Source organism: Molothrus ater, chromosome 1 (genome assembly GCF_012460135.2).
Source record: "Molothrus ater isolate BHLD 08-10-18 breed brown headed cowbird chromosome 1, BPBGC_Mater_1.1, whole genome shotgun sequence".
Lineage (NCBI taxonomy): Eukaryota > Metazoa > Chordata > Aves > Passeriformes > Icteridae > Molothrus > Molothrus ater.
Window position 1 is genome coordinate 93473069 of NC_050478.2, and position 12928 is coordinate 93485996.

At 42.2% G+C, this 12928-nt stretch overlaps 2 protein-coding genes across 3 annotated transcripts; one reads left to right on the top strand and one right to left on the bottom strand.

Annotated features, from left to right (window-relative positions):
• Positions 1 to 350: 350 nt before the first annotated feature.
• ACOT13 (acyl-CoA thioesterase 13) lies at positions 351 to 6492 on the bottom strand. The gene is made up of 3 exons (XM_036406425.2): positions 6386 to 6492; positions 3197 to 3381; positions 351 to 1036 (listed from the first exon to the last, which is right to left on the bottom strand). The coding sequence occupies exons 1-3, from the start codon at positions 6464 to 6466 to the stop codon at positions 880 to 882; spliced, it is 423 nt and encodes a 140-aa protein (XP_036262318.1). The 5' UTR covers positions 6467 to 6492; the 3' UTR covers positions 351 to 879.
• Positions 6491 to 12503, top strand: TDP2 (tyrosyl-DNA phosphodiesterase 2). Of its 2 annotated transcripts, XM_036406423.2 has the most exons (7): positions 6491 to 6778; positions 6853 to 6941; positions 8999 to 9166; positions 9829 to 9920; positions 10387 to 10505; positions 10885 to 11055; positions 11854 to 12503. In XM_036406423.2, exons 1-7 carry the CDS (start codon positions 6593 to 6595, stop codon positions 12133 to 12135), a joined length of 1107 nt encoding a protein of 368 aa, XP_036262316.1. In that variant the 5' UTR covers positions 6491 to 6592; the 3' UTR covers positions 12136 to 12503. The 2 variants fall into 2 exon arrangements, with proteins under 2 accessions (XP_036262316.1, XP_036262317.1); XM_036406424.1 differs by lacking the exon at positions 6853 to 6941 and having other exon boundaries at positions 6591 to 6778.
• The last annotated feature ends 425 nt before the right edge of the window (positions 12504 to 12928 follow it).

Sequence of the window (12928 nt, forward strand, 5' to 3'; positions counted from 1 at the left end):
GAGGAGACTGGGCTTCAGCTGATGAACAGCAGCTTAACTCTACCACATTTAAGCCAGGTCAGATAATCTACAGCCTTAGCCTGAATGAAAGCTCACCAAAATTAGTTTTTTACATCTGTTACATGCAGCTGATGGATTTTAAACAAATATAACCACAACCTCAGCTAGAGAGAGCTGAAAAGCCTACATGATATAACTATTTTCACGTTCCAGGATCAGAGGGAGACGATGACATCTTGGGTGAATTTATGTACAAGGATTCCACCAAACCCTCTCTCAACTACTCCATGCTGACAAGCTTTTACTTAGTGCAAAGAGGCTACAAAACTATGAAACAATCCTTAAAAAGGTAGTTTCAGAAACCTTTATTGAATACTTCTTAATTTATTACAGCATCAGTAAATTACATTTTGCATTAGCCTGCTTTACACTTTCAAACCAGTTCTGGACAATGTTGCAGGAACTCTGTACTACCACCTCAGGGAACAAGTACAGTTGGGAAGCACTTCTAGTGGTGTTTGAGTGTGACAGTGACAGGCATGGAGACAGGGTTGCCTTGTCACATGATGCCACAGGTAGAGAAGGCAGATCTCTTAAAATGCTTTCATGCTGGTTAACCATATGGCTGGCCCAAAGGCTCTTCCCTTCTGCTATCTTGACCAAAAAAAGCCAGGTGCGTCCCTGTGCTGTCACACTCTGTTGTTCATCCCAAACCCAGGCTGGTGGTAATTAAGAAATCTGTTTGCTTATTATATAATTGAGACAAATTCACTTGATAGCAACTATCACAACTTTGTGCAGATGATATTGCATAAGTGAGAAAATAATTCTAAATGGGATTCTGGAGTCCAACATTCTTATTTAAAATACTTTTTCATATTAATTTCCCAAGAACTTTGTATGTCTACCTTGTGCAATTAACTTTCCTGTAGCCTTATTTGTTAAATCCACAGTGGCAAATGCAAGAGTTTTTCCTTGCTTCAAAATCTGAGCTGTAATCAGTATGTCTTCTCCAATCTTAGCAGCAGAAGTGTATCTTCAAGGAAGAAAAAAAGGAACAGGTAAGGAATTGTACAGAGGATAAATCCAAGAATATTCCTGCATTTTATATTATCATGAAGGAATTAGTAGAAGCAAATAATAAAGCAACATCTCTGTCTGCCTGCCTACTTGCAAGCCCCCACTTAATGGATTTGAGCTCTTCTAACTACTGGCAGTAGTAGTAAGTGTAAGAGTTCTCTGAGAAAATGGAGGCTAGAAAGAAACCCATTGGCATGGTTCTGTGGAAAAGTCTGTTTTGGAACAGAAACAATGAGGTATCCAAGACTTCAGTTAAAAGTTCAGCTCCAAGTCCTATTCCAACCACTGCTGGCTTCCTACAGCCTTTCTAAACTAGTTTGGCTGCTTCAGCTGCAAAATGTCAATGTCACAAAGGCTCCAGAAGGTCATTTCTGTATGGAACTGTAAGCATAGGTTAACTGTTCCTATACCCTGGTTAGAGGAAAGTCATGGTAATCTGGACACCCTCAAATGTTGTTTCCATTCATTAGAAAACTCTTTGTTTTATTTACATGAGCAGGAGGGTGCGCTTTTAAAACCCACTCTTCGGGGAATAGGAAGAAATTTCTGCACAAAAAGTTCCCCTGGAACAAATTAGGAGGAACATGATCCAACCATGATCTGAAGTAAGGGAACAATATTCAAATGTTAGAGCTGCAGAGGAAAATGAAGAATTGCTGGATGTTAATCTTGTTGAGATAAATTTCATCAACGAGTCCATTTTTATACGCGACGCCATGTCACAAGAATGTCAGCCACGCCTCATGCTGATGTAGCACCAGCTCCATTCTTGACAAGGGCAGGATTTCAGCCTTGTCTCATTTCCAGAAGCTACTGCTGATCCTCTTGTGGTTACCAAAAAAAATTTTCTCTGTTTCTCTCTGTTCTTTCCATTACTGAAATAGCTTCCTCATGACAACTTTTTAAAAAGCTCCTTCCCAAAAAGGAAAAAAGTTCTTGTAACAATATTTGATATCCAATCTCACTTGTTCAATGAATGCAGTAGTCCAAGTTAAAAAAAGATATTAATATTGCTTCATGTAACATTGCCTAAAGGTAATTTTGGATCACCTCCAGAGACAGCAACTTCTTCAGATTTCAGCCCTTATGTAATTGGGTGAACATAACTGATAGTGTCAATAATTCAGATGTCGGCCTCTTGTTATACTACTGCAGGAAAAAGCCAATAATGATAGGAGAATTTTAGGTTTTAATTTCCAGTGAGATCCTAGTCATCACAGTGGTAGCATGAAGTTCAAATAAATGCTTAATCCCCCATCTGCCTAGTGGAGAAATCAGAAGGTGCAGGGAGAGAAAGGAGGGAACCTGGTAAAGATACAGAGCACTCCCCACACACTTTTAAAGCTTTTTGTTTTTTAAAGGCAGTTTTGATGAGGGGTTACTTTTCTAACATTTTTAATGCTCTGTGTTAGTTATTCTAAGTAGGATTACTTTAGTTCCAATTGGTCATAATGCCTTCATTAAAAGTCATGAAGCAAAGCTGACAAGCTACAATAGCATGATCAAAGAAAGTTTCAGAACAATTGGTTTTTTAAGACACCGTGCTTTGAATTTTCATTACAGGAAGAACTATTCTCAGTATAAAAGTACCTTAAATTAACCTAAAGCAAAGGATTTTTTTTTTTCCACTGAGAAATTCTGATTCAATCTGTAATTCACCCTCTATACACAACAGAGGTAAACTCTGCTTTTTCTCTGGTTTATGGAGTAATACTAAAAAAGGGTTTACAGAAAGCTGCTTACCCTAGAGCTTGGGTTTTGAGGAGACATTAACATACCTGCACAAGCAAAAACTGAAACCAAACCAATTTCTTAGGAGTAAAATTGTTGACATATCAACATCCTGTTACATGCATTCTGTGAAGGAATCGGCACTGTCTCATAAACACATGTAACAAATAAAAGCTTAAGAAGGTCCAACTCAAAATTTGAAATCAAATGTCAGTCTCCAAAAACACACATGCAACCCCTTTAATTTATCAAAACAGGACTTCTGAAACCAAAGAAAGCACCCATTTTTAGTAAATGCCACAGCACAGAAAAGATGTACAATGGAGTCAGTCAATAGGGGAAGAAAAGTGAGTATGTTTTGGTAACCATAGTGGACGATACCTACGTGATGTTCATGTCCACACTGACCCCAGGCGCTGCTCTTTCTGTGTACAGCAATGCTGCTGTTGACACCACATCCACAAGGGTGGCTGTCAAACCTCCATGTAATGTGCCACCTCTGTTCGTATGCTCCTCCTCTACTTTCATTTCACAAACGACTTTTCCAGGAGTTGCAGAGTGAAGTTTCATCTGTATAACCAAAAAAAGGAATAAAAAGCTTAGTGACAGTAGTACCAACACCTAATATTGCCCTCAATCAAATTGAAAGTAAATTTTTTCTGACTCTGGACTCATGAGACAAATTAAAAGATGGAAAATAGAGTAATTCAACTCAATGCCCCATTAGATATTCCCATAGATTTTGAGCAGAAGACTGTTGCCTTAGAAAAATCTGTACTTCTAATGCAGACAAATATTTAAACTGACAGCCTAACAGAACTTCAATAGGTGCTATGCTGGCATGAATTCCTTAGGAGGAAATTGTCTTCAGTTTTCCTTTTGCTTTAAGCCATGAGTGAAAGACCAGATTAGAGGGAACACAAAACTGCTTTAAGTATCTGTGTGTACCATGGTTGTGAAGGCATTTGTTAGCTCACAATATAGTAATGAGACCACCAGTAATTCATTAATCATTACATAAGAGCAACCTCAATAAAAATCAGTATTTTGAAATGAGCGTTGGAAATACTAATCAGATCGGCCTCTCTGATCAGAATTCATATTCATGAGTAAAAGTATCCAAGGCTGTATCACAGTGTTACAGCATCATTATTTGCATATACAGTTTTATTCTGGCCCACAGGTGGTAAATCCAGAATTACAGTTCACCTATGGTACCATGCTTCCCCCTATAACCAACAAAAGAAGCTGGAATTTTGACACCAAGAAGTTACTGCAATTCAGTATTTGAAAATCTCTATTTCAATTTCTTCAGTCAGTAGCACTATATTCAAAATCTGAAAGCAGATGCAAAACTGGGGTAAGTTCCACATATATTTACATGTATAACTAAGACTTTGAAGTGCCTTTAGACTATTAAAAGTGAAATGTGGACATAATTATATATTTCTTCTTACTAATTTTCAGTTTTTTTACAAGGGTTTTTTTAAACTTGAATGTTTCCATTCTGTTACCAGCTGAGTTTAAATATTTTTTGATCTTAAACGGTATTAAGGTTGAAATGTTTCCAGTTTCATTATAAATTATATAAATTCAGTTCTTTATTTATGATGCAATGTAAGAGCTGAGTTTTGCCCTCTCTGATAAACCAAAGTCTATCCAAATTTTGCAGAAAAATGATACTAAGATCAACGATGATGTAGTACAGTCTTCTAATGGAAATAACTGGTATTAAACAGAGAGGAAATTACTGAGGCAACATCTTAATGCAGAAATAGCACCGATATCAATGAAAACCTCAAGTCCTAAATCAGGCATGCTGCACTGCCCTGGATGCCTGAGCTTCTGACAGAATTTCTAAGGAGAACTTTACTGATGCTCAACACTGGCAGCAGATTGCTTCCACTCCCATCAGGGACTGGGACTGGTGCTCCACCTCACCAGCGAGGTGAGGAAAGCATCTGGTCCCATTTGTCATTGCTCTGAGCTGGCACTACATGCCTGCTCTCCTTGACAAAAATAGTTCAGTACTTGAACGCTCCCAGGACCTACTCAGCTGGAGCTGCTGGTCTGTGCTTCTCCCAGCCCTGCTGCGCTTGTCCTCCCACGCGTCTGCCTCGGGGAACAGCACACTGCTTCAGCTTCCAGGCTTTAAACACACAGTCATTAAAGCCTGGGTAGATACCACATTGGAGTTACACCAGAAACTAAGTCTGAGGCTTGAGGTGAAAGGTTTCAGACTAAAATGTGTCTTCCCTGGAATAAGAAAAACCTTGAGTCATTTACTTATGGTAAGAGAGATTTCAGGGATCTCACAGAAAAGCAGCAGTTACTTTTAATTCAAACTGCACTTTTATTGTTATTATCATCAGATTCCTAGCATCCTAATTCTAGAAGGTTGCAGGAAAAATCTGAAAGCATTCCCCAGGAAGACGGGAAACCTGTCTCCCAAGGCTCACTTCCAGGCAGTTACCTTTACAAGCTGAAATGCTAATATCTGCTCACCACTAATCAGGATTTAAAAGGAGTGTATATTTATCACAGTGAAGTGGTGACTAAGAACTAAATGGACTCCATAAATATATAAACTATCTTCTTAAAGCTTTATACATTTTTTAAAAACTTTATACTCACCTACATGTCTTGGAAAAACATGACTGTAAGAATTACTTTGTTAACAGTTGGTTTCTATTAAGTGTATCAGATCATGGTGCTGTCAACAAAAGCACTGCTTCCATTACAACATTTACTCCTCTATAATGCAAAGCCATTTTTACATGGCTGATTTTCTTAGCTATATTTACTCCATCACTCCATGTCACAGTTACACAACCAAATAAAAATTAAAGTGAAAATTTAATGAGAACACTGAAACTGCTTCTAGAACAAGAACTTTCCTACACAGCCGCTATGCTACTGCATGCTACACAAGTTGCAGTAACTTCAACTTTTTTTTGAGCATAATGTAGCATGACACTGCAGCAGTACCAGTCAATTACATTTCCTTGCACCAGAATGTGCAGTGAAGGTATAGCGTAAGGCCTTGTGTAGAAATTCAGAGAGCACTGGGGTGTGCATTGTGCTGTCAGCCTCACCTCAGGCTCAGGAGATGTCATAACGAGACACCTTTCTAATTTTAAACAGGGAAGTTTATTTTACAATTGCACAGTCCCGGAAGTTAATGGCTTCGCACGTACTGCGAAAGAAAGAATGCCACCTGCTGAATGACTCCTAAAGGTTATTCAGTACGGCCACCTTCAGAGAGCTGCTGGAAGGCAGCTGGAGGGTTTAACGAGAGTTACTGAATAACAATTGAGTAATTATTCTTATTGTAACAATTGTGTTTTCTACCCCGTGTTAGCAGCACGGCCACACGCCAGGGTGCGAGGCCTGGAATGCGGGGAAACACCGGCGGGCTCCTGCCGTGCCCGCAGCCCCGCCAGGCTCGGCCCCGCGCAGCCCCCGCGGGCTGATCCCGGTCCAGCCGGTTATTCCGGGAGGGAACAAAGGCCGTACAGACGAGCTGTCCCGGCGGGGCCGCGCTCCCAGAGCCCTGCCCTCCAAGTGCCCGTACCTTGCCGAGCACTCGGTCGAAGCCCTTCGACTCCACCATGTACTTCATAGCCTCCTTCAGGCTCTCCACCGTGAGCCCCATGCTGCCGCCCCGCTGACCGCCGTCCGTCCGCCCGCCCGCCCGCGCCCCGGAACGGCAACCCCGGCACAGCAACACCGGCACGGCAACGCCGGCGGGCGGCGCCTCTCCCCGCCTTCCGCCGCAGCCATGGAGGAGAGGGCCGAGGCCGCGCCGAGCCCGCCCCCGGCGGAGCACAAGCGGGAGCAGGAGGATGAGGAGGCGCTCCACGTCGCCAAGCGGAGGAAGGTGCTGTGCTCCGAGTTCGCCGCCATCACCAGCAGCGACGAGGCCGTGGCGCGCCGCTTCTTGGCCGGCAGCGACTGGCACATGGAGGTACGGCCGGGGCCGGCGGGGCCGCGGGGCTGCCCGGCGGCGGCCCCTCGCTGACAGCCGCCCCTGTGTTTCAGAGGGCGCTGAACGCCTACTTCGACCCGCCGCAGGACACGGGGGCAGCGGCGGGCGGGGCGGCCCCGGCCTGCGCGGACAGCGGCACCTGGTAGGTGACAGGGACGGGGGGATGCGGTAGGAGGAGTGGCTTGGGGAGCGGAGCCTTGGGGAGCGGGCAGGCAGGTTTCCCTCCCCGGGGGCAGGCAGGCTCGCCTCCCCGGGAGAAGGCAGGTTTCCCTCCCCGGGAGAAGGCAGGTTCCCCTCGGCAGGAAGGTGCTGGGACCCCCACACCCGGGGAGACACATCGCTGGGCCGAGGCGTAACCTGGGGAGCAGCGCTCCCCTCCCGCCGGACATCGCACCTCGGCTGAGGTGCAGCGAGGCAGGCGGTTCCTGTTCCTTTTCTGCTGCCGTTCTCGTCCTCTCCCGACGTTTTTCTCTCACGGAGAGGCTCTCAGGCTTTTGGACTGCCTTTTCCCTCTGTGGATCCTCCGGACTGGTGGATTGTGAACTTTTGGAGAAGGCACAGGCATATTTTCTTCTCTTTGCCTTGTGTTGTGTAGTGATACGTATACAGATTTTACCATACACACATCTGTATATGAGTAAATTATGCATATTTGTATTATAGTGGATGTATGCATATTTTTATCTCTATAAATAAAATAGGCTTGTACATGCATACTTTGTTAGATGTACCTGTGAAAGTTAAGATGTAAGATCTGTGTTCTATGTACACCATCTCATAGCATACCTGGAGGAGGTATTGAGTGTACTGATCCGCATGTGGAATTGAACTTTTCCAGATCCCTGCCTGCTGTGGTTTAACCCCAGATACCCACTCACTCACTCACTTGGACACCCTGACTTACCATCACTCTCTCATTGGGGTGGGAAAGAGAATTGAAAAAAAAGATAAAACCCATGGGTTGAGGTAAAAAAACAGTTTTACAGTAGAAATAAAATTAATGATAATAATATAAAATTAACTGTAATGAAATTTGAGATAACAAAAAGAGAGAGAGAAATGGAAGCCAAGAAAGATAAGTGATGCACAGTACAATTGCTCACCACCCACTGACTGATGCCCAGCCCATCTCCAAGCAGCAGCTGGCTCCTCCTGGCCAATTCCCTCCGAATCCATCACTGAACATTATGATCTGTGGTATGGAGTATCCCTTTTGCCAGTTCACATCAGCTCGCCTGGTCATGTTTCTTCCCAGCTTCTTATGCACCTGGCAGAGCATGGGAAACTGAAAAGCCCTTGTCTTGAGGTAGGCACTAGTTAGCAACAACAAAAACATCAGTGTGTTGTCAGCAGTATTCTGACCAGGTTTGCTTGGCAAGGTTTGGGCAGCGAGGGGTTACAGGCGTGGCTCCTGTGAGAAGCTGCCAGAAGCCTCCTCTGTGTCTGACAGAGCCAAGGTCAGCTGGCTTCAAGGCAGACCCTCTGTGGAACAATGCTGTGCCCATCAGCGGTGGTGGTAGTGCCTCTGGGATAATGTACTTAAAGTTAAAAAGTTGCTGCACCACAGCATCTGCAGCAGAAGAGAGAACTGAAAACAGCCCTGCAGACACCAAGGGTCAGCGAAGAAGGAGGGGCAGGAGGTGCTCCAGGTGCAGGAACAGAGATTCCCTCAAGTGTGCTCCTGCATGCCCATTGGAGAACTACAGTGGAATAGAGATCCTCCTGCAGCCCAGGGAGGACTCTCCACTGCAGCAGCTGGGTTCCTGAGGAAGGCTGATCCCGTGGGAAGCCCACACTGGAGCAGGCTCCTGGCAGGACCTGTGGGCACATGGACAGAGGAGCCCATGTAGGAGCAGGCAGGACTTGTGACCCCATGGGGAGTCTACTTGGAAGCAGCCTGTTCCTGAAGTACATGGGGAAAGAGTGGGATTGTGGGGAAAGAGTTGAACTACTCAAGTGCTTTGGATTTTGTTGGTTACCATCTGCTCACATCAGAATGGTAAATGTTATCTTCCATCCATAGGTGGAGAAAAAACCACTTACTTCACCTGTGTACCACAGCTCTGTACGTCAGGGGCCTGTATGTTTTAGTTACTGTGCTTTTAAATGATGTTGAGATCCATACATGCTTTAGCAGATAAGTGAGGCAATCGCAGATAGGTCAGTGTTAGCATGTTAACAAATACACTCTCTCTTTAGCATTGACCTCACTGCAGATGCAACTACAAGTACTGCTGGTGTCAACGGTGAAGACTCGCAGCAGAAGGAAGATGACAGCAACTTCTCGCTGATCACCTGGAACATTGATGGGCTGGATCTGGGAAATGTGAAAGATCGAGCTAGAGGAGTCTGTACATACCTGGCATTGTAAGTACAGCCTCCTCTTTGTATTGTCAGGTGCCTGGATTCAACAGAAAAATAAAAAGGCTTCTTGATTCAAGAATTTAAAAATCTTCATGTCCCAATTATCTTAATGTTAGATGCAACAGATCAATCACCCTATAAATCCTAAATGGCTGAGAGTTGTTATACTGACTGTAAAAGGTGTGAACCTGTGGAGCATCCCAGAGGTTAAATGTTTCCAGATGGCTACTTTAAAAGTCTAATAATGAGCAATATTGTTCAAGTTGCAACCATACATCACAAACATAATTCATAATAGCATCTGGTACATGAGAATCTTCCGGAAAACATGTCCCAAAGCTACTTTTCAGCTGCTTAAGATGAATTCCTCATGTTATGTAGTATAAACCTGCAAGGTCATGGTAGAAGGAAGTAATGCATTTTATTACCGTGTTGGTTTCATGTTCATAATAACAATTGTTTCCTCCCTTTTAGTAAGGGTGGTGTCTTTGTGCTGCTAAGTACAGTGCAGATAGCTTTTTCTTTTTTTAAAGAGCAGATGCTTACAAAACCTAGGAAAATGAGGGCAAGGTGCACCTGAAATCCCTGACTTTGTTCCATTTGGCCTCAGTGTTGCAGTACTACTCAGTTATTAATTGAAATTTTTCTTGCCTTGCTGATTTCAGATACAGTCCGGATGTTGTGTTTTTACAGGAGGTCATCCCACCACATCTCCCTCTTCTCCAGATGAAAGCAGGCAATTACACTATTATTCCAAGTAAGAAAATACCCTCAGGTGCTAAAGACAAAAACCAGAAAGTAAAGGTTGGGTTTATTCTGTTTCTCTTGCCAAAACCTCCAACTGTTTTAAATAATATAAAGAAGGAAGCATTTGATGTTTCTGTGTTTTGGTATCAGCATGTAGCTTGATGCAAATTATGCATGTGAAAAGCTTGCTTTTCTGGCATTTTCCTTTGTATTTCTTTCTGCATTTTGAAAGATTGGTAGCAAGGGTAATCAAAACGTACCATAGATAAATAATTTTTTTTAGGTATTTGCATTTTAAAAAAATCTGGAAAATTCAGACCATTATCATGTAACTTTTCACTAACGACTTAAAAATCAACATATTCTCATAGGTTGTGGTAAAAAGGTCTCTTTCAGAACCTTAACTGCTTTATGGCAGTTCTGCTGTGGTACAGCAGAAGATGTCCTCAAACATTTCTTTGCTTGGTCCTCTGTAGGTAACATAGATGAGTATTTCACTGCTGTAATGTTAAAGAAGTCCAGAGTGAAGCTACTGAAACATGACATAATACCTTTTCCAACGACTGCCATGAAGAGGAACCTTTTAGTTGTGCATGTGAGTGAGTCAGGATGTACTAAGACTAAGCAGCTGTACTTCTGCCTTCCAAACAGAAAATCCCAGGAAAGGCTGAACAGGCTTTTTCTCTGTAACAGTCTCAAAGAGCAGAAAAACTTTTCCAAGCATACAAGCCCAGTGGCATTTGATACCGACAAATCTTTTATGCAAGTTACTTACCATACTTTGCTTTCAAGTCTCATAACGTCTGAAAACAAAACTAAAAGCCTGTTATCCTTCTGTAAGCCCCTTTTCTTCAATGTAAAACTAATATTAACCAGAGCTCTAACATTCAGTCATTTGCTTTGTGATAAGATTTTGTCTCTGAACTTCTTATCATGATGTGGATAGCAATACTGCCTCTTTGTTTCACACACAGGTGAGCATATCTGGTATTGAACTTTGCCTTATGACTTCTCATCTGGAGAGCACTAAAGATCACTCCAAGGAACGGATAAAGCAGCTGCAAATAGTGTTAAACGAAATGCAGAAGGAGTCTGAGTCCACCACTGTTATATTTGGAGGGGATACAAACCTCAGAGACAGCGAGGTAAATAGAAATAAGCAACTTTGTTATTTAGAGAAGGTATTTTGGCAAAACCTTCTCAGGCTTTTCTGTTGTCTTTATGAGAAATTACCTGCTTAGGCAGAGCAGAGATAGTCAACACTTACTCTTAAGATGTGGAACTGTGACCAAGTAGAAGTAAGCGTTGTTTTGGCTGAGGTGATATATATGGAGTCCCTTTCCAAATAACAAAATGTTTTAATAACAATACTTGTATCTGAACAGATGCAGGCAGATTTGATGGAAGTTTTGACTTCAAAAACATTTTCTCATTTTGAGAACCTGGTCTTTACTTGTTCAACTCTCCAATTCTCAGAATCAATGAAGAAAGAGGGTGGTCTGGAGAAATAGATTTTAATTCCTGGCAATCCAGACATTGAAAATTAGAAGTAGTTTTTTTGGCTGCTGATACTAAAAGGGAAATTTGTGCATTATTACTAGAAGGTCAGAGTATCACCTCTCATTATCGTGAAATTCCATTGCGGTGAACTGGAATGACGTTGGTTTAGGAAACATCATGTTGGCCCCTATGCCTCAGCATTTCAGAGCTGAACATTTATTTTGGAACATGTTTTGGATTTAGAAAGTGCTACAGGAAATGGTTGTGCTTTAGACTATCTGGAGAAATACCATAGTTTAGAAACATCTCCAAGATCTTTGATTTTTAACAACTTATGTTTTACAGAAAAAAATCCAATGCTGTGACAACTCAGTTCTATTTTTTTAAGGTAGAATTTGTGAATTCACTGTCCTGTGGAATTTTTTCCCTTCTTCTACCTTCAGGTTACTAAACTGGGTAATCTGCCTGGCAACATTAAGGATGCCTGGGAGTTTTTGGGTAAACCTCAGCACTGTCGCTACACTTGGGACACGCAGTCCAACACCAACCTGAATGCAGCCTACAAGTGCAAGATGAGGTTTGACCGCATTTACTTTCGGCCTGCAGTGGAAGGGGGGCATTTCATTCCACGAAGCATGGACTTAATTGGTTTGGAAAAACTAGAATGTGGCAGGTTTCCTAGTGATCACTGGGGCATTCTGTGTAATTTTGATGTTATATTATAAAAAAGAAAAAAAACCCTCTATCTTCAGTTTTTAGGTGATTTATTCTTGTTTTTACAAAATTTTACCCTCTCAGTTTAAGGTAGGGTGTAGTTAAGTTTTCAACCCGTTCTTTGTTCTTGGCTTCTGCAGGAATGGCTTTGTTTCAAGACAGGTTTCCCTTTTCCTATTGTATGCATCTTTTCTTGAATCATGTTTTATAATATTTATTTTTGAAAATATCTGCAAAACCAAACAAATTCTAGTTTTAAAATGGCAGGAAAAACCTGTAAATACAATTCATAAACATACACAGTGATTTAAAAGACACTTTTATTTTGGCATGTATTATGATCTCATAATAAAGGCTGCTTTTTTGTATTTTAAAACCACTTTTATTGTGCCTTCATTGTTTATTTTGTAACCATTCCCATCATCCTTTATGACCTTGTCTTTTGTAGGATGTTTTATATTGGCTTCTGAAGTTTGTGTTGAATGTACATGCCCCTTCAGGCAAGACAGTAAAGGAGCTGAGGAAGGAATGACTAGCTTCTCACAAAAGACAGGTTTCAACTACGGTTGAACAGATTTAAGAAAAATATGCCTTCTATTTGACAAGAAAATGATATAGGCAGATGCATGGAAGTTGTTCACTTGGGATGGTGTACACCTTACTTGGTGTTTATAAGCCTGGATATGAGGTTCAGATTAAGATGTGTTTATAAGGGAGCTCTTATAAACTGCTGGGCAAAGCCTGAACAGCTCAAGGCCTTGCTGACTTTCTTTGCAGAAGATCAACCAGACCTTCCTACTCTAG